The sequence below is a fragment of the Venturia canescens genome, chromosome 1 (genome assembly GCF_019457755.1).
Source record: "Venturia canescens isolate UGA chromosome 1, ASM1945775v1, whole genome shotgun sequence".
Lineage (NCBI taxonomy): Eukaryota > Metazoa > Arthropoda > Insecta > Hymenoptera > Ichneumonidae > Venturia > Venturia canescens.
The window spans coordinates 4,438,073-4,462,230 of record NC_057421.1 but is presented as its reverse complement, the minus strand read 5'-3'; the positions used below and the strand labels follow the sequence as shown (position 1 = coordinate 4,462,230).

Below are 24,158 nucleotides of genomic sequence, written 5' to 3'. Positions count from 1 at the left end.
GTCTCCGGAAAGAGGGGAGGCCTCCCTCATGAATCCAAGCGTCCCTGAATCCACGGTGGGCCCACTCTTAAACCACCAGGAAATTCAGCACCTCCAACTCGGAAACGAACCCGAACCCCATTAGACGAGGCGCCGATTTGACTCGGACCGCGGTTCCCAAGGATACGATGGTGGGGTTGCAACTCTTGATTGCTACGGTAGGAGGACTAGCGGGCGGCCACCGACATTGGGCCTTTTTCCGGCGCTAGTCCTTGACACCCACTCTCAGATTTCGATGACTAAACCTGGAATACGGATCCGCACTCGAGCACGCGATTTAACCAAAAAAGCTATTTTTATTAACCGTGCTGAGACGCTTGCGCGCTTTCCCGCGCGAGGGCAACTACGTGGGGTGAAATGGGCCAAAATGCAATAAAACGGCAATGGTATAATTCAATTATTAGGTTCTAACTCTCTCAGTCTCCTCTCTCGACGGCTTCTCGACCACGTTCACACGTTTTCGCGGATTCCGCGGTGATATTAGATACTTTTCGCCGCGAAAACTAAATCACAAACGGTGAAATAAAACAAACGAAAATACTTCGCTTTTACGCCAGTTGAGTCTCCGACCGGTCCAGCCCCGTGAGTCGGCGTGCGTCGGTCAAGTAGGACCGTAAATCCGGTCCACTGGTCGACACGGAACCGTACGAGTGGCGTGGCTCAAAATGTCACGTCACAAACCTCCACCCCGGAATTCGCCTCAGTGGTGCCGACGCTCGACGATGATGGTAGCTGACGCTTCCGGTGGTGACCGTCTTCGCTGGGGCGATGTTGAAGGAGCCCCTCGTACGGCCGTCCCGACCAGTTTCCCAGAAGGCCCACCAGTCGTGGCTGAAACAGAAAAACCCTCGGCTCTCGCCTCGGAGCCCAGTTCTCTTCCTCCTGCCACGCTTTAGCGTGCTCCTTCTCCATACTCCACGATCCAAATCAGCAAATTTAAACTCTACAAAAGGATGCTCCAATCGGAGGTGGCAATTATCGGTGACTCGAGACTGGCTTTTGAGCTACTTGAGACCGAATTGAACACAGGAAAGAAAAAAGAAAACTGCAGCCAACTTCGACTGCTTTATTAGGTAATGGGCTCGTGAAATGATTCGTACGATATGGTTCTGTTAATAAGGTTTATATAACTCGTTTAATAACGACAAGTAGCATACAACTAATTTTTTTTTTTTTGGTTATAACACTGGTAATACTTTTCGATCGTCGATCGTTAAAATGAATGACTGGTAAGACCAGGGTTGAAGAGAGAAAGGAGAAGACGGGAACAAACAAAACTCTTTGAGGAGGGACAAGGCAAAAAAAAAAAAAAAGGAGGAATTTGACGGGGAACCACGCCCGCGAGTCTCCAGCTCACGATGTGAGGTCGTGGGTGAGATTCCACCAAACGACTGGCTCCCAAACAAAAGATTTTTACTCCGAGGAGACGGCGCCAAGCCAAACGGGCTTGACCCAGGAAGGAAAAAAAACGAAACAAAAAATGAAATAAACGGGCTTTACCCCGAAGGGACGGCGTCAAGCCATACGGGCTTGACCCAAAACAAAAGAAAATGAAATAAAAGAAGCTTTACCCCGAAGGGACGGCGCCAAGCCAAACGGGCTTGACCCAGGAAGAAAACAAACAAAAAATGAAATAAACGGACTTTACCCCGAAGGGACGGCGTCCAGCCATACGGGCTTGACCCAGGATGCACGGCAACACTAACACAGGCAGAAGGTAGGCCGTCAGGCGGAAGGTAGTACCGTGTAGCCGGGTGATCAAGTTAACGACCTCGTTGGTCACTGCTTTTTGTCTACCCGCCATTTCTATCCCCCTGGGTTTGCAACGTTCTCGCGGTATTCGCAGGTCGGTTACCCACTGTATTGCGGACGGCCCTAGGAAGGTACGACTCGAGCCGGAGTCTACTAGTGCTCGGACCGGCTGGTCCTGAATCGTAAACGTGACAAAAAACGCGGTGGGATCCTCCTTCCTTTGCAGGGTGCCGCAACTCAAGGGTTCTGGTTCGAGTGGGGTGTTATTAATCGGGGGCGAAGGGGGTGAGTGCTCGGCGGGCTCCGTAGTTACTCGCGACGGACCCGCCCTTAGCGGTTTCCCGCGCACATGCACTCCGTGGACTTGAAGCCTGTGCGCCCGCAACGGTAACAAAAGGTACCTCTCGGCTCCGTGCAGGCATTGAAACGGTGACCGGCCTTGCCGCAGTTCCAACAGGTAGTCGGCCGTCCGGTTGGCCGATTGGGTGGGTCTTGAGCGTTCGCCCCGGGAGTCGGATTACTGAACGGATTGAGGACGTGTAGCGGGTCGATGGAAGTCGGAGGCCTCGTCGACGGCGGGCTTGCAGCCGTCGGTTTAGGTGGGCGCGGTTTACGTCGGCCGGGGGTCTCCTTTTTCATGACCGCGTTCGCCACGTCCTGGTAGCTAGGCGGATTAGGTACTTGAGCGGGGCCAAGATCTTCGGCTCCGCTGGTTTCGCTCGCGTACGGATCGGGCCAGGATTCTACGGCGGCGAAGACCTTTCGTGCTGGGGCGTTACTTTGGCTCCGGACCGGGCTGTACGCTAGCTCGGGACAGAGGGACTGATTCGGGGCTGGCGGGGCCCGATACGAACGCGACGTCTGGAAGCTTTTCTCGACCCGTACCGCGACGTGTTCAAAGGAATCGAAATCGAAAACGTCATCGCGTTGTATCGCTACGTGGAGTCGCGGTATCAAATTGCGGTGAGCGTGTTGTATTTGCTGAGCTTCATCCCAAGGGGGTTGCAGTCGGCTGAATAAGCCTCGCAGGCACGTCAAGTAGTCGGCCACGGGTTCTTCGAGGCCCTGAGTGCGACGCATAATTTCTTCCCGGAGGGCATATTGATAATCCGGATCCCCGAAACGTAATCGACAGGCTGACGCGAATTGACTCCAATTTTCCCAGCGATCTTTGTCATTGCGGTACCATTGCAAAGCTACCCCGGTGAGAAAAAATGGTATGCATCGGATCAAATCTACGTCGGAAACCGGAACTAGGGCCCGCCCCTCGGAAATTCGCGTAAGGAAGGTCTCTACATCGTCTCCGCGCTTACCCGAGAACGAGATATTCCACTTCCGCATGAGGTGGAGTACTGAGGAAGCCGTGACCGGGTACCGCGGGATCGGAGCTTCGGTACTTGGTCCCGAGGTATGGTTGCCTGTCGCCCGGGGTTCATCAACAGTTGAGGGAACCGGGCGAGTCGGCTGACTCCGTGACTGCCCCGGTCGCTCCGACCAAAAGTGAGGTTCGGAGACCGCTCCGGGGTTGGGATTCGTCACTGCGACCGACATTGGCGGGGGCCAAGCGTAGGTACTCGCGTGTGTCGGCTCGAGTGGCCCTGGTAGCTCTGCCCACGATTGCGGTCCGAACGGTGGCACGTTAGGGTCGAGGGTCGAATGCGGGTAATAAGGCAAACCCGCGGTATGGTTCCAGGGTTCTGACCAGCGTGGTCGGTTCGAGGGGACGCTCGCATTCGACCAAGCCGAGACCCGGGGCGTTTGCGTGGCTTGGGTGGATCTTACCTCGTGGTTCGGTCCAACGTAGACCGGGTACGGTGCATTCCCGGGGTAGAGGGAATCCCCCATACCGGAATCTTGCGTGGACTTACCGGGTGGTCCCAATAAGCGGTCCACGCTTACCCCAGAGGCCACAGGGTCGCCCGCTCCCGGTGGTGTGGATGGCTCCCCATTCGGGCCCGTGCTCGACCTTAGGAGCGGGTTTGGGTCCTGCTCCGCCATGCTCCGCTCCAATGAATGACCGAGCCTAGCACAATGGTGTAGTGGCGGCCGAAGTCTCTGCCAACGGGCAGGTCACGAGGTTCACACACGTGTCGGTTCACTTCGATGCGATAAATGCGGTCAAGCAGGGACGGTTTTGTTCATATTTATACGGACGGAACGTGTCGTTCGGCGCTGGGCACGCGGTCGGAAAGCAACGCGTACGGTAGTCGCGCTCTACCCGGGCATTCGAGGTAGAAATCGCGGCAATATTCCCGTCGGTTTGCGGATGGTCGACCGCCGAACGTGCAACCCGTTCGGTATACCCGCGTGTCGCGCGAGATATTCGTGCGATGCGTGAGGTAGTCGCACGGGAGACGCGTTATCCGGAGTGTCTTGTGGAGAAACGGGGAGAAGCCCGCACGCGAGATAGCGGTGCGAGGTGTCAGATAGTCGCACAATAAACGCGCTATACGAAATGCTGTAGCGCGATAACACTGCGGTGTTGTAGTCCCAAGAAGCTAACGCGAGGTAGCGGTGCGATGCGTGAGGTAGTCGCACAGTAAATGCACTATACGAAATGCTGTAGCGCGATAACACTGCGGTGTTGTAGTCCCGAGAAGCTAACGCGAGGTAGCGGTGCGATGCGTGAGGTAGTCGCACAGTAAACGCACTATACGAAATGCTGTAGCGCGATAACACTGCGGTGTTGTAGTCCCGAGAAGCTAACGCGAGGTAGCGGTGCGATGCGTGAGGTAGTCGCACAGGAAACGCGTTGACGTCGGAAATGGTATCGTTACTTGGATGAGTTAAGACTGAGAGGCTGTACCAGGTTCGCGTTCGCGGCTGAGGGTCACTAGTCAATGAGGGTCCGGATCCGTTCAGTTACTCCCTCGGTTTACTCCCCTCCACTGGAAAGGTTCCGATTTCGGAGAGGGGCTGACCAATCCGCAATGGGTTAGCTGGGTCGTAAACGCGCGAGGACTTGTTTTGGGCACGAGGCACAACGGTTAATCCCTCACTAGAAACAAGTTAATCCCCAACAACAAGGGATTAACTCGTGCAAAACAAGTTAATCCCCAATAATAAGGGATTACCTCGTGCAAAACAAGTTAATCCCCAATAATAAGGGATTATCTCGTGCGGAACACGTTAATCCCCAACAACAAGGGATTATCTCGTGCCAAACCTCTTAATCTCCGTCTTTGTTGTCGGCCAACGGTACGCGTGTATTCGCCGAACAATGGGTTCCAACTAGATTTATTTCGGTAGCCACAGGTACGGGGACAGGGCTCTTAATGGCTCGTCAACAATTTCTTACGTCTGGCGGAAAAACTTATTTTTCGGTGTTCTCGTGAGATTCCCGGAATAACAACAGATTATCGCGTGAGTTGACAACAACGGATTAGGGAATAGCGGTGACCAGCAGTTGGGGCGAAGAAAACAGTTTCTTTCTCGCCGTCGTCGGACATAATCCTCACCATAACAAAGGATTAAGCGAACACTTGAAACAAGGGGAGGTAGCCTAAAGATAGTTCGAATTTCGAAGTGGCCGAAAACAAGCCGCTATAAAATTTTACGACCGGATTAACGGGTACAATGAGTAGAGCCGCGCTTGTTGACAAGCAGCCTCTCCCAATCTCCATTTACCAAAAAAAAATTGTAAGGCGTAAGATAAGACTCCGGGGAATGGGGTACGAAACAATGAGAAGGCCAAAAAAAAATATCTCTCTCTCGACAACCGAGTCCAACGCGATGAATTCGCGGGTGACTAGAATTTTACACTTAAAACTACGTTTGATTTGAGGCCTTTACGCCTGTTCTCAAAATTACCGTATCGTACGGAACCCTTAATACTAAACTAAATCCACAGGGTCTCAAGCCGCTACGACCAGCCATCAAGTCCAATTACGATATCCTAAACTTAACTAAAACGCGCAAATATCGCTCTCTCAGCGGCAGCTTAAGTCGTCAATATTTCATTTGAAACGGTACGAACGCAATAAAATGTTTACGCAAGTTGTTACTCTCGGGCCCCGCGTTGGGCGCCATTTGTAACGAGATTTTTCCCCGCAAAGGGTCCAACCTGTCCCTTCTCGACTCACCTGACCCGCTAACGGGTGGAGGCGTACCGGCGAGGTCGGGCTGGGCGCCAGGTACCGAGGTACCGTCGGAATACCGACTTATTTTTCGCCCTACCTCGCCGAATACGACCTTCCGAGCCACCCGACACAGGTGACCGAGGACGGTCCGGCTACTCAGCTCCAACTGAGGTACGAAGTGGTAGAGGGGCTGGCCCAAGGTGAGAGTAACAACACGAGGTAACATAAAAGGTCAAAAGAGATACTCAACGCGTAGTTATTTCGACTTAAAATGCAGTTTATTAGTCGGAGGTAGTCGTGGCTCGCCCACAATAATACAGGAAGTAATAGCAAAATTGGGTCCGATCGAACTGATAAACAAAAGAATAAAGTAACGAAATCGACCACCGAATCAGTTGTGCGCGAGGAAAGAAGTTCCACTAAAGAAAATTCGGAGTCGCCGCTGCGAGGTAGTCCAAATAGGATAGGTAAGCAGCGGCGCGTCGTGGCTTGCAGGCAACTTGACGCCTCCATTTACACAAAATTACTATGACAGAATGACGCAGGAATCGCACGCGAGAGAAATAAATCGCGATAAAGAAAGTATGGAATCACCGCTGCGAGGTAGTCCGAAACGGATAGGTAAGCAGCGGTGCGTCGTGGCTTGTAGGCAACTCGACGTCTCCATTTACAAACAAAATTATAATGTAATGCTGTAGGAATCGCACGCGAAAGAAATAAAACACGATAGCGAAAGTATGGAATCACCGCTGCGAGGTAGTCCGAAACGGATAGGTAAGCAGCGGTGCGTCGTGGCGTGTAGGCAGCTTGACGGATTCCATTTACAAGGCAAAATATAATAACGCAATAATCGCACCCGAAATAATCAAACCCGATAAAGAAAAATATGGAATCACCGCTGCGAGGTAGTCCGAAACGGATAGGTAAGCAGCGGTACGTCGTGGCTTGTAGGCAACTTGACGAATTCCATTTACAACGGAAAATATAACAACGTAATAATCGCACACGAAATAATTAAACCCGATAAAGAAAAATATGGAATCACCGCTGCGAGGTAGTCCGAAACGGATAGGTAAGCAGCGGTACGTCGTGGCTTGTAGGCAACTTGACGAATTCCATTTACAAAGTAAGATATAATAACGCAATAATCGCACGCAAAATAATAAACCCCGACGAGGGAATAATGTTTCGCTCGGGATTCTCGACTACGAAAAATCTAGAAAATAATACGCCGGAGCATAAGATAACGACATCGGCTTGGAGAGCCCGCGCGGCGAGCGCGAAGCGCAAGGAAAAAAAGGTAAACACGCGAGGACGACGCTGGCCTTGAGCGCGCGCTGAGAGAGAGACTGAGGCGAACCCGATAGTTCGCAGTTACGCAGTTACGAAACTTTGAGATATTACGACGTAATATTGGCCGTAATGTTCCACTAAAATTCTCATAATAAAACAACTAATAGGAATTAATGACTCGAAAAATAGCGCACAATAAGAAAAACAAAGCCGATTTGGGTCGCAATTGTCCTCCTCCCGTGATTCCTCAAACTCTAAAAATTAATACCCACGTGGCGTGAACGCGAGACTGTCGCAAAAGAACACGGCATCGTGGTTCGCCAAACAAAATGACTAGTACTACAAAGGGGACGCCAAATAAATGATTAAAGAATCACGGGATCGAACGCATTAATGGAGAGAAAGAGGAACGAGCTCACCGAGAGTTCCTCCGAATCAGCCAAGAACAACCAGGTAATCCAAAGGGCACTTACGCACGACTCACAGCACCAGATATCGATCGTAGACTGATGATCCCTCGCCTCGTTCGTAGGCAAGAGCTCCCGAATTCGCTCTATCCCCACCACTCATTACCCCCCACGAAGGGCCACGCGCCCGTGTCCCAGCACTGGATTATTCTCTGTCTCTCCTATCCTCACGCCTCACGTGGTATTTCGGAGTTTTTCGCGTATTACGTTGGAATGTTATCCCCACTCCGATCCAGCGAACGAGGATCGATGCGGCTGATACGGTTCTCAAATCCCGCGCTCGAGTACAGGTCCTTCCAAATGACCGTTCCTTGGTCGCCTTCCTCTAGGGCCATCCGGCGTTCGTCTCCGGAAAGAGGGGAGGCCTCCCTCATGAATCCAAGCGTCCCTGAATCCACGGTGGGCCCACTCTTAAACCACCAGGAAATTCAGCACCTCCAACTCGGAAACGAACCCGAACCCCATTAGACGAGGCGCCGATTTGACTCGGACCGCGGTTCCCAAGGATACGATGGTGGGGTTGCAACTCTTGATTGCTACGGTAGGAGGACTAGCGGGCGGCCACCGACATTGGGCCTTTTTCCGGCGCTAGTCCTTGACACCCACTCTCAGATTTCGATGACTAAACCTGGAATACGGATCCGCACTCGAGCACGCGATTTAACCAAAAAAGCTATTTTTATTAACCGTGCTGAGACGCTTGCGCGCTTTCCCGCGCGAGGGCAACTACGTGGGGTGAAATGGGCCAAAATGCAATAAAACGGCAATGGTATAATTCAATTATTAGGTTCTAACTCTCTCAGTCTCCTCTCTCGACGGCTTCTCGACCACGTTCACACGTTTTCGCGGATTCCGCGGTGATATTAGATACTTTTCGCCGCGAAAACTAAATCACAAACGGTGAAATAAAACAAACGAAAATACTTCGCTTTTACGCCAGTTGAGTCTCCGACCGGTCCAGCCCCGTGAGTCGGCGTGCGTCGGTCAAGTAGGACCGTAAATCCGGTCCACTGGTCGACACGGAACCGTACGAGTGGCGTGGCTCAAAATGTCACGTCACAGTGTTTTATAAGATAATGAAGTTTCGAATGGGATAAAAATGTAAATAAAAATGATAGACCTTTCAGGCTTGGAGTAAAACATTCTTGGTCATGCACAAAATTCTGAGAGGTGGTCAAAGCCTAAATGTAACTGTTATTCGTGTCAAATATCTCAGGACTGGAAAATACAATTCTTTCTTATTTTCAACATTTATAGACCTTTGTATAGAAAAATGCACACCAATGTTATTAATCGTTAGATGAGAATAACGACTGATCATTTTTCTTCATAATTTACATTGATATACCTGTAAATATATGTATGTAATGATTGAATGTTTATATCAAGATGTTAGAGAAAGGGGAATATTGTTTTCACTGTTATTTATCTGAACGAGAAATACAAATTCTCAGCTACAGTGAAGTTCTGTGGAAGAAAAGTATGTTAATTTCTTCTCGAACATTGTTTAGTATATTCAAAAATAATGATTGTACACATGTTCTCGAAAAGTGTTGATGTCTATTTTCGAAAATTGCCAGGCAATGGAACTTTGTTGAATAAACAAAGTTGATAGTCTCCCACAGAAATATATTATACCACGAAAATCATTATGGCTATTGACAACATAGATTTTTTTTTAAACTCTCCACCGTTATACTGCACTGAAAATGATTGTTACATTTATTGTTCACGAGTATTCTTGAATCTATTAAATAAATCTATGACGTGTGAGTTTAAAATATAATTGTGGATGAACAACTGATTGCTTTTGTAGAACATTTAACTCAAAATTTCATGCGATTCCTAGATATTTATTAAGTAGCAAATTAAGCGTGTATTGATTTAAAATTTTGATTATGTTTTGGGTGAACCTCGAACTCTCTGAACTCCCTTCTTCTAGAATCGTTGCTACACGGTTGCGGATGCTTCAAACAAAAAAGTTATTTTTTTGGCAAAAATAAGGCCAAGTTTTAAAAAGCACAGTATTTTCTGAAATGTGTTGACATGAATTTCGAAAAACTCGTCCGCAGAAAATTGTATAGTTTCAGAGTTACTTAGCTTCTGATAAGAGCTGTAACTTTCAAGATACGTTTGTTTTAAACTAGAAAAAAAGTTAATCTTTCACGATAATTTCGTAATCTGTCTCTCGTTGAAGTTTTTCTATAATTTTCAGCGATTTAAATGAATAAAAGCCCAATACTACACAATATACTTTTTATTTTACATAATTTTTCAATACCCTACCTCGCCGTGACCGTTGTCGGTGACACGACATTACAATAACTAATTCGATAGAATATATTTATAATAATATACATGATGTACATAAATTCATTCGTTCCTCCTCTATTGATTCCATTTATAATATATGTATAATGATAATAGTCGTATTCAACTGCAATTCGTTCGTCACAGCGAGTTATTTATTATCGTATGAGTTAAACTGAAACATCATGGTCATAATCATTGTAATAAATCATAATCGTTGTTGTCAAGGTCATTGTCATAGTCCTAGTCGCGATTACTGTCATTATCAACATTATTCTTATCGTTCATCATAATAATCGCGAACACATCGCGCAATAATTGTAATGTTCATTATCATAATAGCATCATCATGATCATGATTGTTTCCATCATCAAAAACGCATTTTTTTTATCTCTATCACCATCGCGTTATCTTTATCATCAATTGTTTAAAACCAAGAAACTCTTTTCGTTTGTATTCTTTTTTTTTCATTTCGCATGCATACTCACATTCAAAGTGTATCACAGTTGTGTTGGGAGTTGGGATAAAAGGGAAAATCGTGAAACAAAGAAAAAACAAAGGTAAAAAACGAGTGAGTTGTGACAACCAGAAACGTCAGAGATCGAGTTCATTCCAGATAAGATTGAATTTTCATGCGAAAATATGTTGGCTACTTTTTGTTTTTATCGCGTATCGATTCTTGGCAAAAATCGAGGTTGTATGATCGGTTCGAAAATACTATCAATTAAGGGGTCTTATTGATTCATGGACGTTTTCGTTTTTCTACTGGTATTTTTCGTTGGCCTTTCTTACAGGGTAGTTATCTCATACATTGATGAATTCGTCGTTGCTCGCGGTTTAACATACACTTGAACTGTCAGTGTGAGACTTGTAAATCTGTCTGCGGCCGGTTTCCATGATGGACGTCTCGTCTTAAAAATCCATCGTGTCTCTCTTCGGACCAATGGATTTCGATATATTGTAATGCACAAAAAATAAATTTATCGCTATTATTATCGGCACTTTGCTCACACACCGGTTGATCGTGGAGAAGGACAGCAAGAAAATTCGAGAAGACAGTTGATTTAAATCTGTGCATATTTTACTAAATGTGAAGTTTGTGGCTCGAACGAGCTGACAGCAATGATGAAAGAACTCATTTTTGGCGGATTATTGCAGTTATTCGATGGAGAGATAAAGTTCGAATGGGATCGAGTGGTAATTTGATTGAAAATAATTATTTACGTCCACGTTTGTAAAAATCGCACCGAGTAAAACAAAATTTGATCTCTCCTTATTCGTAATAAATTCATGATAAAATGGTGTCGTCAAAAAAGTAAGATTAATGGATCTAGTGGAAAGTAAAATCATAGTGAAATGTTCGAATCACGTCGCTCGGTTTTCTACTTAAAAAATATATGATTTTTTTTTCAGTATTTCCATGATTCAAACGATGAGCTCTCGTCAATGTAAATAACTCATCGTGCACCCTGCTAGTTCAATCTTATATTCGTATTTTATGATTCGTTATGTGGGGCAAACCCCTTAAAATATTTTTAGATCCGTTCTGTGTCGACTGTGCACGGTTTCAGTTAGAACATTTATGATTAAGGTACAGGTTAAAAAAAAATTCTTCGACAGACCCGAATTGATTAGTGCCACGAAAATTCGTCATTTCGTATTTTTGTCAATATTCAGAGGGGTACATTTTGAACAGTTGATTATTCACCAACTCTTTCGTTTTCAATGATCAGTTTAATGTTCTTGGAATAATTATTCACAGCTGTTGTTTGCGGAACGATAGTGTTCAACTACTTAAAACTATCGTGCTTCGAATTCTACTGGTTATTCGAAAAATATCTAAAAAAATATATTTTACAATTCAACAACAGTCGTCATCGTTACGGGAAAGAAAATTAATAGTTTCTTTCCGTCTCCCATTATTCTGACTGACAAAAAAAAAAATATAACCGCGAGCCTGAGTCCCGTGTGGGACGTGATCAAACTGGCGGAGTTGTCTTGGGGGAATGTGACGGTGATAAACTTTTTCCGAACGTTCCCTCGTCTATAAATTCTTCGGTTGGATCTCGGTCGTCGAAACTTTGAAACTTTTCGTCGTCGTACATATTTACACTTTGGAGCACAACTCGACGTCAAAAAGTACGATTTTTTCAGCAAATTTGCTTGACTTAGGCTAGAAGATACAACGTTTCTCGCTAAGGGGAAACTGTCCTCCGAAACAATGTATTTACATATGTATCGTTCATTCGCAGTATCGAGCTACTCACGGTTTCCCTCCGGAGTCATTTGGCTGGCTTTTGGACGAATGAACTACGCCATCGATCTTATCCCACTAATTTTTCAAATTCTTTTTGTTTTTTCTCTTTTTTGTCGAACAGCGGAGGAGTCGTTTCTATTTAAGGGTAGAAAGTAGCGGAGGCTTAGCTGGGACCGGGTGGAGCATTGAAATTAAACATGGTAGTCGTCGGTCTTCCTGACTGCGGTTTCGGCGGTAATTTTGGTGTCACAGAGCCTGAATAAAGATAAAAATAAAAGTTTTATTTAAATGCTGATTTCACGACAGAGAATATATGAAAAAGTATCGTTTTAAGCAGAGGTACTGTTCAAAGATGTTCGGATAAAGTGAACAACTGTGAACGCCAATTTTAATAATTCCATCAATCGTAAAGTGGAAAACAATTTTCTGTCAAACTGTGTAAACGGAATTTTGAAAACTGACCGTTTGGTTGGTTCGGTGGAAGCTTCGTAGGACTTGGTCCATTGAAAGACATATATCTACGGGGATGCGTTGTGCTAGAGGCGGAACTCTCGAGATTGGAATTTCGCCGTGCCAACAATGCTGAGTTGCTGGGATTCAGAGTGGCTGGAAGTCGCGGTGGAAGGCTCACTGGTACGTCTCTTCTTGGTGGTAACGGCGGAGGAGATGTTCCTTCGCGGGGCGGAAGAATTGGAGCGTTCGGTGCTTGCCGAGCCTAAACATAAGAAAAAGCCATGAACACTTATGAAAACTCGTTTTACAGCTTAAAAATATGTCGAGAACCCACTGACTCAATTTTTTCGACAAAATGGTAGAAAATTTCGTTGACTAACTTGTTGGGGCGACTCGCTAATGGAACTTTCGCGCCTTCTGTGGGACCGAGGTGGCAGCGGTGGCGGTGGTTGATTCGGAGGCACATGACTGGGTGAAGGCGGTAGTGGCAACGATGCGCCAGGACTTCCACTGGACGATGGTAAGCCGGTGAGCGCCCCCATTACACCGATGGTACTGGAATTAAATCCAAAATGTGTTATCGTTTGGGGTTGATGGTGCAGAGTGGGCATGTGACCGGGGGAACCGAGTTGTGGACTGCTGCTGGGCGATCCCAGGGAAAGCCCTGACATACTCAAAGGTCCTGGAGAACCTGGGGGTGGGCCTGTTCCTGTGGAAGGAAAAATCTCGTTAGCATTCTTCAAAAAAAGCTACTCTTTCTTGATTTCGATTTTATTGAAAAATAATAGAAAGTTTAGTTCTGAGAGTGCAGAGAAGGCAGTCTCTGAAAACGTTGACGTAGCTGCGGACCCTCGATTTTTTTCCATGCATTTTTGCTCTATCGCTAATCGTTCAATGCGCGATGAAACAGTCTGCGATCGACTACGGTAATTTAATGCTAACAAAGTTTTTTGGTTCAAAATTTAATTTTAAATTTAAGAGTACGTTATCGACAACTCGATCCGAAGATCAAGTGTATGCGTAACATTGTCGTTCACAAACCTCCTAAAAGAACAGGAGCAAATACGCTATGATCGCCTTTGTGGGTCGACGACGCGTGAGAAGTGTGCGGAGGAGTTTCTGGTAAGTCCGGTGGTGGGGGCCCTTCTGGAGCTGGATCGTGAAGCCGGACGCTCGAAGCTACAGCTTGCAAAGGAGCCGGTAATTTTCCGCTCAAACTGCGGGCTTTTATACCCGGTGATTTAAGATTCAGATCCGGCCACCTTCGCGGCTACGATGGGAGAATAGTAGATCAGTTTGCAATAAGAGAATTCATGCAGATATACCAACGAAAAACTTAGGGTCAGGGAAACCCGTCTGGGATCAAATGGCAGATTAATTTCAACGTTCAAATATTGTTATGAACTTGTAATTAAACAACAAATTAGTTACCACTCGCGGTAATTGCCTGCAACCTCTCGGCTCAACTTCAAGACTCTTGTGAAATAGATAATTTCCAATTTCGGTATCGGTCATGTTAGGGTCGAACGGTGACAAATTTTCAATAAAGTGCCTTATTCTCGTCTCAACCGATAAGCAGTAAGGCTGGTTTTGGTACTGTTGAATTTCTCCGATTATTTCAGCAACTTTTCGTCGTTTGCTGAAGTTTATTAGTTCTGGACTATCCAACAAATAGTCCTTGTTGCCCTCCTCGATGTGAAGTATATTGGTCAGGTACATGCCTAAAAAATTCATCAATCAAAAGTTCTTTAAAAACTCCAGAAAAATTTCTTACTAGTCATGAGAAAATTCGTATTTTAGGATATTTTTCTGTCCAGTAAAAAAGTTCAGAATTCAACTTAAATTTATGTTTGTTTTTCAGACGAAAGTTTCTCAATTTGAATTCGAAACTTCGGAGCTGGACAAAGATAAAGAAAAATGTAGCAGTGCAATATGCTAAGGAAATGTAGTTTCGAGAAGAAACTCTCTGAAGATTCGACTTTGGAATAGCTTATTCTAGAAACGCGATATTGCAATTTCCGAACAGGACGAAAAGTTGTCTTCAGCGATTCTGTGTTTTAGTCATCGCGTTAATTTTCATGAGCGCTAAATAACTTCTAACCACGTTTCTTTCAATCTTGCGATGATTGAAAATAAATATTTGCAAGACTCACCAAAAAATGGTACGCAAGGTGGATTGATTGAGCGCAATTTTTCTTGGTATTTTCGGAAATGATCGTTGTGCAGTTCTCGTGCTTCTTCCAGAGATTTCTCCAATCGCGCAGGAATTTGCTAAAGAAAAAAGTGATATTTCGATAGAATCTCCTTCCGTGGGCATCTCATGGGTAGAAAGAAAAATTTGAGATTTACTTGAAACGTGAATTTCAATCTATAAACTGAAGCAGATCCCATGGCACTGCTGATGGCTATGACGCCGTTGAAATTGTTCAAGTCTTGGAGGACCATCATAATCTCAATAGCACGGGAAACGATGGCTACCCTCTCGTCAAGATTCTCGGCTTCTACTATCGTTTTTTCTAGCCACCTTGTAAACTGTCGGGTAAGAAAATGTCAAGGTTACGTTAAAGTGAATGTGAAAACACAAAATTTGATGAAAAAAAAAAACTTACGTTTGTTGTGTGCTTGATCATTTTTAGTAAATTTGGTGATGTTAATTCTTTGTCTTTTTTGGGTTCCACTAATTCGGAAGGTTTAACCGTTCTGTACAGTTCGAATTCTAATAAGGTCAACTGCCTTGCGAATTCGATGGGATGTAGCTGAAAGTTGATATTTAAAAAAATCACGTTTTAAAGATATAATTGTACGACAATTTCAATAATTAATTTGTTAATTCTTCCAAGTCATTTTCAAGTTCTCCCTTCAATTTAACAAAAGTGTATCATTACCGTAAGTATTCCCCATTCTTCTTCAGGAACTTTGAGATGCCACTCGATTGGTGGCGGAGATCTTTCGAAACTAAATGTTATCGGCCTCTGCTCGGACGGCTCGCATTTTCTTTGCACAATCTTTATAACCGAATCCACCCATTTTCTCATTGATTTACCGTTCACAGTGTCCAAGAACAATTGTAGCCTATCGAGAAGATTTCTGTCGCGTTCGAAATCATAGAAATGATGGTCGACCTGCACAAAATAGTAAAAAATAATTAATCAATTTTTCACGATTTCTATTTTCAGCCGAAATAGGATCGTACTAAAGGCAGAAGATTAAAAGCGTAGTTACACTCGTAGAGCAGCTGATACAATTTTTTTATTTTGTGGAAAAATAATTTCACTTTTTCCTAAATATCAAAAGTACTTTGTCAAAGTAAAAAGTAGAGAAACAATAACAATTTCGGTTCAACGATGATTTACGAACATTTTCATTTACACTTCAATGAAAACTTACCCAATGCCTTAATACATTCAAAACTCGAAATTGTACAGGCTGACAGAATTCCTTTCTGTATCTTTTCCAGTCTTCCCGAGCTGTTGCTTTACAGCCGGAAGGTTTTTCTTCATCGCCATAAACCAGCGATGGATCAGGGATGTCAAATCGATCGATAAGCAACGTCAGCAATTCCTGAGGTGAGCAAAAACTCCTGGAAAAGAAGAAAGATTCAAATGATATTAGATTTTTTGCATTATGAGTGGAATAAGGAACGTTTGGAAAAAATGTAGAACGAATTTTTATGAGGGAAATCTTTTCGGGTAACTGTGCCACCGGTTTGTTAAAAATTCATCTCTCTTGACTCTTTCTCGATTCGTTAAAGCGCTCCAATAAAATATAATTACCTATAAGTAGTAAGGAATGTTCGTACAAACGCCGGATCGGCGTAAATGTGGTAAGTCAACCTCTCGACGAGTTTGACCAACGTTGCACCTTTTATCAATGGAACACCGCCGTTTTCACGAGCTTCAAGTACCAAATTCTCCGGACAATCTTGTTCAGCAAATTTGTACAAATGTGGTGGCGGCAATCTTAAAGGATGTTTTCTCTCTTCATCAAGTAATATGCTGTCGAGGGTTCTTTCGAGCATACTCTTTGTGTTCAACATCACGAGATCGGCCATCCAACTGTTTTTATCCTCGACGGATTTGGCCACAAGTGTGACACTCGGGTGATCGCGTGGAGCAATTTCAAAAGCATTTTTCAATTCTGCAAATTTCACCATAGATTCAGTTTTCAATGAAAAATAGTATTTTTTATTCCTTATTTCTTACTTCAGCAATAAATTCGTACAATCGTGGGACAAATATTGATAAAATGAGATTTGTCGATCGAGCAGTCGATGATTTCATTGTTTATGAAATTATTAACATTTTTCAATATATTTAATAAGATTTTTGTTTACCTTCGGTGTCCTCGCGATCAATGATATCAACTTTTCTTATGAAAAATCGTTCCTTCAGTCGGAGTTCACCCTGATGTGCCGGATGGCTTCCACCAACGCCGACCGCTGCTACACTCACGCTCACTCTTTTGCTACCACTCGGCTTGCAAAGTACAAGCAAACCATCGAAAAGAAGAGCTCGCCTTTCCGTCAATCTGCGACCGTTGCTACCTACTTTTCCCAGCATGTCCTCTGATGGGACCCAAGAACAAGATCGATTCATAAATCATGAAAATGGCGTTTCATCAGCTTCTTTCGAAATGAATTTTTACCTCTTATGAATTCGTTACAACACTGGCCAATGTCTCTTTGGTCCCAACCATCGACGGTTTTTTGCAGCTCACTCGTTTTCTCAAGAGCCGCGTGACGTCGCGCGCGGCTTTGCATTCTCAAGCCTGTGTCTTTTTTCGGAAGATTTGCCATTGATTTTACTAGTTCCATTTGCAGTGGGGTCAGTACACCTTGGACTTGTTCCAAGGATTCACCATCCTCCGTATTTGGCGTCCTTTTGTGCAATACCTGCGAATCAAGCGTTCGATTCACGTTTGTCTATAAATTTGAATGCGTTGCGTCCGCATGGCCGCAAAAGGAATGGGTACGCAAGGGACATTTTGCATTTGCTCCGAGCACGTTTTAGTATGGTAAGTTTTTGGAGCGATGAATTGTTGTCTGTGTGAGTTTGGAAAAAAATGAACTTCCCTTCTCATCATTCAGTTTTTGACTTTGTTGTAGAAATATCGTGTGAAGTAAATCTCGATATAAACTCACCTCAATATAATCAAAGTAGAGAAAACAGTGCCAAACGGGTTGAAGTAAAAGTTTCGGTAAATAATATTTGACTGCTTCTCTGAAACCGTGACCAGCCGCTCGGAGTGCAGCACTGGCTTCGGGCCTGGATAATAACCTCGTCAAAACTTCTCGACTAGCAGGACTATTAATGTCTCTCGCGTATCTGCGGGAAACGATTAAACCGACAATTAGACCTTATTTTGTCAATTAAAGCTTTAGAGAAAATCTCTTTCCTGGCAATTTTCAGATATTGTAATGTTGCGTAATCGTACTTTATGTACACGTCGAATTCCGCGGCTTCGGCTAACTCCTCGAAACACGAGCCCACTGTTGGCGTCTGCTTTTCCTCCGTTATTTCCATTATGTCTTCGAGGCTACCTAGCAACGTTACCGTAACTTCATAAATGTCCATTATGTTGCTGAATAAACTCTCGAGCTCACTTCGATCGGGTGCTAGTTTAGCGATTTCTTCCCTAAAAACCTGAAACACGGTATCATTATCAATTCTAAGGGCTTTCATTTCAGAAACATGAAATTCTTTCTTTCGTAAATCAATTATTCCGAGTTTTCAAGTAAAATCAAAAATGCTTAATCGATGATTGAATAAACTGACTCGAAGCTATCGGTTGAAAATTACTTTTATAATCATGTGAAGATCTCGAAGATAATGTCGTTCGTCGTGTATGAGATCGCGAACCGATTCCTCGTAGGTCTGCGAAACCACGGCTCCCAAACTACTCTGAGGTCCTTCCGTGCAGTCATCTTGGTAGAAGACATCCATCAGTGCCTTGCGACGATATTTTTTAGGGAAGAAAAAAAAACGTCAAAATTGAGTCACTTCATAGTACATGAATTTTTCATGATTATTTACGCTGACGATATTGATTTGAAAGATGATATTTAGTCTATCACATGAGTTAGATCAGTGTCAACATTGTTTATCAACAGTTATGAATTATAGATAGAACAGAGAAAATTTACTCTAAGAATATTTACTGTTACATCATGCGAAATCAGCTGACGAATCAAAGAATAAAAGGTTGATTAATGATTTCTCGAACTATTTGTTAAATCTCGGAAAGTGGTCCAGCAAAAAGGGGGTTGCTAAACTTTCATACGAATTTGATGTAAAAGAAAAAATTATTTTTACTTTTGTTGTCATCGAGCACTTCGAATCTGACAAAAGAACGTTTCAGTTGTTTCCAAATTTCAATATTATCTAAGTCGCGGCAAAAATAATTGAAAAAAAGTGATAAATTACTGTTTCCAGAAACATTCAACGGTGGAAGATACTGGGACAGAATTTGCCTTGGACTAGAAACCAAAAAAGAAACCGAGTTGTACTTTCAAATTTTTCACAAAGTCTGTCGGTCAGTTTTCATTTGATAAGAGTCTCTTCCACAATTTTATCTGTTTTTTTTACTTTTATATTATTCAACGTTTTTCATATGTGAACAAAAGCGATCTTATGAAACGCAGTGCTTCGATCATGAGTCAGTGCGTGAAAAATGATATTTTCAAAATTCGTGCGTACATTTGAAAATTCGTTTCATGCTTATTTTAACTAAAAATATTGATAATTTTTTAACATGAGAAAAACTATATTAAAATGAAAAGATGAAACCGAAATTCTACTACAAGCAGCACATTTCGGACAAAATCACAGAGAATTTTTAGGAACACTTATAATTTTCGACACAGAATAATGAATTAGGCAATTTTGAAATACAACTTGTCACGAATTTACATAACTAGGACAAAAATAGCATTTTCTCCAGTAAACATTGAAATTCTTTCGAATATTGCGTTTCTTTCATTGAGACAAGCACCCGTCACAGATCCAAGGTGTGCATGATATAAAACAATGAATAAATAAAAAAAAAGTCTTTCGGGGTGTTCGCAAGTACGTACCACCTAAAACAGCAAGGGCGAAGAGCGTACATGAGGTTGGTGTTGTAATATTGTTAGTGAAAGCATGTAATAAAGCAGAAAACAAATGCAGCCACAATATTAACCATGTGACTATTCTAAGCGTCTTTAAATTCATACTTTTCTCGATCCAGAATACAATCTGAGTCTGCGTTGGTCATAAGGTTTTTGTTCACAATGAACAGTCGAGAATTAGAAGAAAAAAATGACTGTTAACCGCTTCGGGATTGACAATATTTCAGTTACTCACTTTTTAAAATAACATCGTGCCAAGAAATTTTCAAGTATGTTGACAAGATCGTTGCTAGCATTGAACGGAGATTGGAACGATAAAAGTAATTAATTCAGTAGACACTGAACAAAAAAAAAGACTTGCTCCAATTTCTATTTATTTTTCATTTGTAAGGTTCATTTGCTCGACAGTGAAATTAGCGTGAAATTTCAATTAGGAATTGAGTTTCAAACGTTAATGCTAGTAAGGATGGCTTAAGGATTTTTCAAATAAAAGCCACACACGCGTCAATTGGTAATTCTAGATAAAGCTATATGTGATAAACTCTATGCTATTTCATATGGTACATTAAACGTCACGTTCCAAGATACGGTATTCCGTGGAAAAATCTTTGACACGTGTTTTGTCATGATGAGTACAGATTTTTCTTTGCACTGAGAAAAAAAATTGATTCATCCGAGGAACCCCTTTTGATGGGTTCAGCTATAGTTTGTCAAATGCCAAATCACTGACGATTAATGAAGAATTTTGTTGTTTGTTTCCAAGTATTTTAATTGAGAAAAAAAATTAGTTTCGGTGAACATAATTTTTTTGATCAGTGCGGAAACAGTGCCATCTAGCCGTTCGTGGAACGTCAAGTTTCTTCTTATTGTTTTATCGATTCGTTTTAAAATGTGTACGTTAGTCGACATGTGCAGCACAAAAACGAACGAGTACGAGCTTCAACGCTTTTTAAAAATGATATGTTACCGTGTCTGCATACATCGCAACTCTTATATCTTCGCAGGATATCTCAACGTGGCGTATGTTCTTGACATAATTTCCAGCTAACTGAAATTTCATGGAAAACGAAGACGAGAATGTCATTAGTAATGATGAAAATATTCATGAAAGAATTGTCATAGATATGAGTGCTAAAGTAGACGTTAATAATCCATCATTAAATTACTTTTCAATAAGAATGACTCAATCTTACTCTTTCCTGAACAAAGGAACTTAAAAGTTTACTGATACACACAGTTAGTTTCTAATAAATGGTGGCACATATGATGCACCGGTAACAAACCTTTAAAATATCTGCAGAAATGCATTCGAGAACTCCAACAACAAATAAACTGACTTGGGTGTCAATTTTGTGTTGCAATACTTCCTGAAAATAAAACAATCAAATGGAGCATGATTAATGATAAGAAATGCAATGTTTAGGGTATGTTCAAACAAATTGAGCACGGTCACATACTTTTTGCAATAGCTGATGAATCTTATCAACGGGAAGTACGAGTGATGATTTTTTCTTTCCCTTTTCTAAGGCATCCTTGGCATCTTTTAGGGCCCACTCGTAGATGGCAGTAGGAAATGTGTGCTTCACTCTTTCCTCGACATCTTGAGGTGTGTGCGGCGGTGGATCACCGCACAGCATGCCCAGCATTCTTAATATTAAACTCTCGACATAGTCCAGGGCATCCTGACGAGCTTCAAGACTTGGATGTACTTGCCCCAGCACCTGAAACAATATCGATTTCAACAAATTTTTTATTTTGAAAGAGCATGTTTACCAGAATCAGTGAAGTGACTATTTTTCTGTGAGTCTCAATTTTCAGATCGCACATTCTAGATTTTAAACTGAAAATCTTTCTGATATGACCAGTTACTTTGATCATTTTAGGTGAAAATTTTTTTGACAGTTGTAATAATGCTTAGGATGCTAATACAATGTTCCGTTTCCTAGCACATTTGTCCCGTTGTCAGCAAACTTATTTGAAGAGTAAAGGGAGTTCATTCGAGAAACAAAATAAGAAAGAGCAACCTGGCAGTAAATCGTTGACGATAAGATGTAAATGTTCCCATGAGCAGCTGAGTGGAAAGCCCAGGGTTCATTCCACTGGCCCATTCTTTTGAGACACGAAATATACAGAAATGTGTCTTGAATATGATATATTACAGGGAAAAAAATCTGCCAGCCAAGCCCTAGTGACAAATTTTCCCTGGTATCAGTCAACGATTCTCAATTCAGAAGTATTTTCTGTACCAAATCAACCAGTCCACATACAATTAAACTGCTGCGTCAAAGAAAAAATAAATTTTCCAAAAGCATGGATTTTCTTGTGTACTTTTTCTGTGTTGTACTATTATGATTTATTTTGATAAGCTCTACAATTTTTAGAACGAAAGAATTTTCGATACAAATTCCATTTCCATGTTTTCATGTGAGAATTTTATTGTTGTTTAAAAACGAAAACTAAGCGTAAGTACAGCCCAGCTGATCGAAGATGTGCTATATATACTCGATATCGTATATTCCTATTAATGTACATGCTTGTAAAAAAAAACGATATATATGTCATGTATATAATGTCACGTATATAAAAAAAAAATATAAATATGAGCGTTTATCGCGTTCCAAGACAATTCGTTTCATGACGGTTTGCGTAAAACGATTCTGACCGCGATGTATACATATATAGATGAACGCATACAAAGACGAGCATAGAACGATGAAAATTTGGCGATCGTTTTTCCCCGAAGACGATGACAAATCGACGAAAACTCATGACGCGTCAAAGTCCCGCGGAACGAGCTCCGCAAAGAGAAGAAACGGGGAAAGGGGGGTCAAAGGAAGGAAAAGAGTGACAAAAGCATTAAAAAAATATGGTGAAACGTATCGAACCTTGCGCAAAGAGTTGACAAACACTCCCTTCCACTTGGCGGCGTTCTCCTCTTTCTCAAAGTTGTAGCCTGACGGCTCGCCCACAACCGACGCCGGTGATGAAAACATAATTAATAAAGCTCCTCGAAGTGTTAAACATTGACAAAATCACCGACTGTTGAATAAATGTTTTTCTCGTATTTACGCGCACAGCGTAAACAACGATGAATCCCCATCGCACTTCCATGCAGCATCGTCGTGATTCTCGTTATTTTTTCCACTTTACACACAACCTATCCCTTTTCAAGCTCTTTTGTTACTGTCGTTATAATTAATAGATATATTTGACAGTAAAATTCGTCTGTCCGTCCGTTTTCTCGTATTGAAGTCTATGTTTTCGTCATATTTCTCCGCAACACTGTCGTCGCACGTAATCTTACCCATCACCTTGTAGACACTGTAATAACAATATCTCCGTGTACGATTACGTCGAGAAAAACTCGCGTTCATTATATCCCCGGGTTCGAGTTGACGTACGAATACTTTTGTATCCAGGACGTGCGATCCTCGAGGACAACGCGATTTCGACGTACAACCGGTCGTTTTCTTTCACTTCGCAAAACATTTCACTGGACACTCACTTTTTTTATTCGGAAAATAACGATTTGTTCTGTTTGTTAGACCCGTCCTTTTTTTCTTATTCCTCGGAGCTTATCTCTCGTTTCATGTATCTTAGACAATAAGGACCCGGGATCATCGCCCGTATCTCCAGGATTACACTGTTTTCAGACCGCGCGCACGACCGACTGCCACCAGGGTGAGCAATGCCATTATTATTACGCTCAACTACTCTCTTTCTCTGTTTCTCTCTCTCGCGCGCGCGTTCGATCGATACTGCACGTTACGCGTGGTGGGTACATCATCGCGTATTTTCTTCTATCGTAAAACGAGAAACATCATCACTGTACGACCATCGCAGCAGCAGCACCATCAGAGGCAGCACTGAGCAGCAGTTGCGCTAATCACTGCAGCAGTTAACTATTGTGATACCGTTGTACTTTTTCGATGACTAACCAAAAGTCTCTGCTCTCATGTACGTGAGCTGATCTGGTTTTTCATTAATTATAATTGAACGAATTGATATTCAATCATTTAATTATACTACCAAACATTTCCGAATGATTTTCTTTCGATTAAGATTTATTTAACGCGGCTTATCAATTAATAATCATTTTGTCTGGCTGCATAACCTTATCAGATTCCCAAACAACGAGTTTTACCATCACATTAGCAAATAAATCATTTACCATTCAATGTTACAATTATTTTCTAACAAATATTTGATGAGACCACCGTACGATTCACTATTTTTATTCAATTCATTGTCCAAAAAAATATGTATAATGTTTGGTTAACATGGATGTAATTTTATTTACATGATTAAAAAACAGTGATGGCCATTTTCTCCGACGCGGTTCAAACTCAGTTCAATTTTTTTCACATAGTTTCGAGATAGGATTAACCGCGTTTAAACTCAG

At 42.7% G+C, this 24,158-nt stretch overlaps 1 protein-coding gene across 1 annotated transcript; it reads right to left on the bottom strand.

Moving 5' to 3' along the window:
• Positions 1 to 9,869: 9,869 nt before the first annotated feature.
• Sos (Son of sevenless) lies at positions 9,870 to 23,613 on the bottom strand. Its single transcript, XM_043433106.1, has 20 exons — positions 22,642 to 23,613; positions 21,214 to 21,477; positions 21,040 to 21,123; positions 20,724 to 20,804; positions 18,450 to 18,599; positions 18,085 to 18,293; positions 17,792 to 17,975; positions 17,296 to 17,542; positions 16,985 to 17,215; positions 16,425 to 16,788; positions 16,039 to 16,231; positions 15,537 to 15,773; positions 15,261 to 15,407; positions 15,001 to 15,183; positions 14,805 to 14,922; positions 14,083 to 14,372; positions 13,693 to 13,921; positions 13,032 to 13,360; positions 12,661 to 12,913; positions 9,870 to 12,453 (listed from the first exon to the last, which is right to left on the bottom strand). The coding sequence occupies exons 1-20, from the start codon at positions 22,747 to 22,749 to the stop codon at positions 12,362 to 12,364; spliced, it is 3,993 nt and encodes a 1,330-aa protein (XP_043289041.1). The 5' UTR covers positions 22,750 to 23,613; the 3' UTR covers positions 9,870 to 12,361.
• Positions 23,614 to 24,158: the final 545 nt, after the last annotated feature.

Bases quoted from the DNA above. Each gene is read 5' to 3' on its own strand.
- Sos (XM_043433106.1), bottom strand. From the start codon at position 22,749: ATGTTTTCATCACCGGCGTCGGTTGTGGGCGAGCCGTCAGGCTACAAC. The intron at 16,789-16,984 runs GTAAACAAAAAT...TGAAATTTGCAG, and splicing joins TGATCGCGAGGACACCGAAG to AATTGAAAAATGCTTTTGAA. The intron at 13,361-13,692 runs GTTTGTGAACGA...TTCCTTCCACAG, and splicing joins TGCTCCTGTTCTTTTAGGAG to GAACAGGCCCACCCCCAGGT.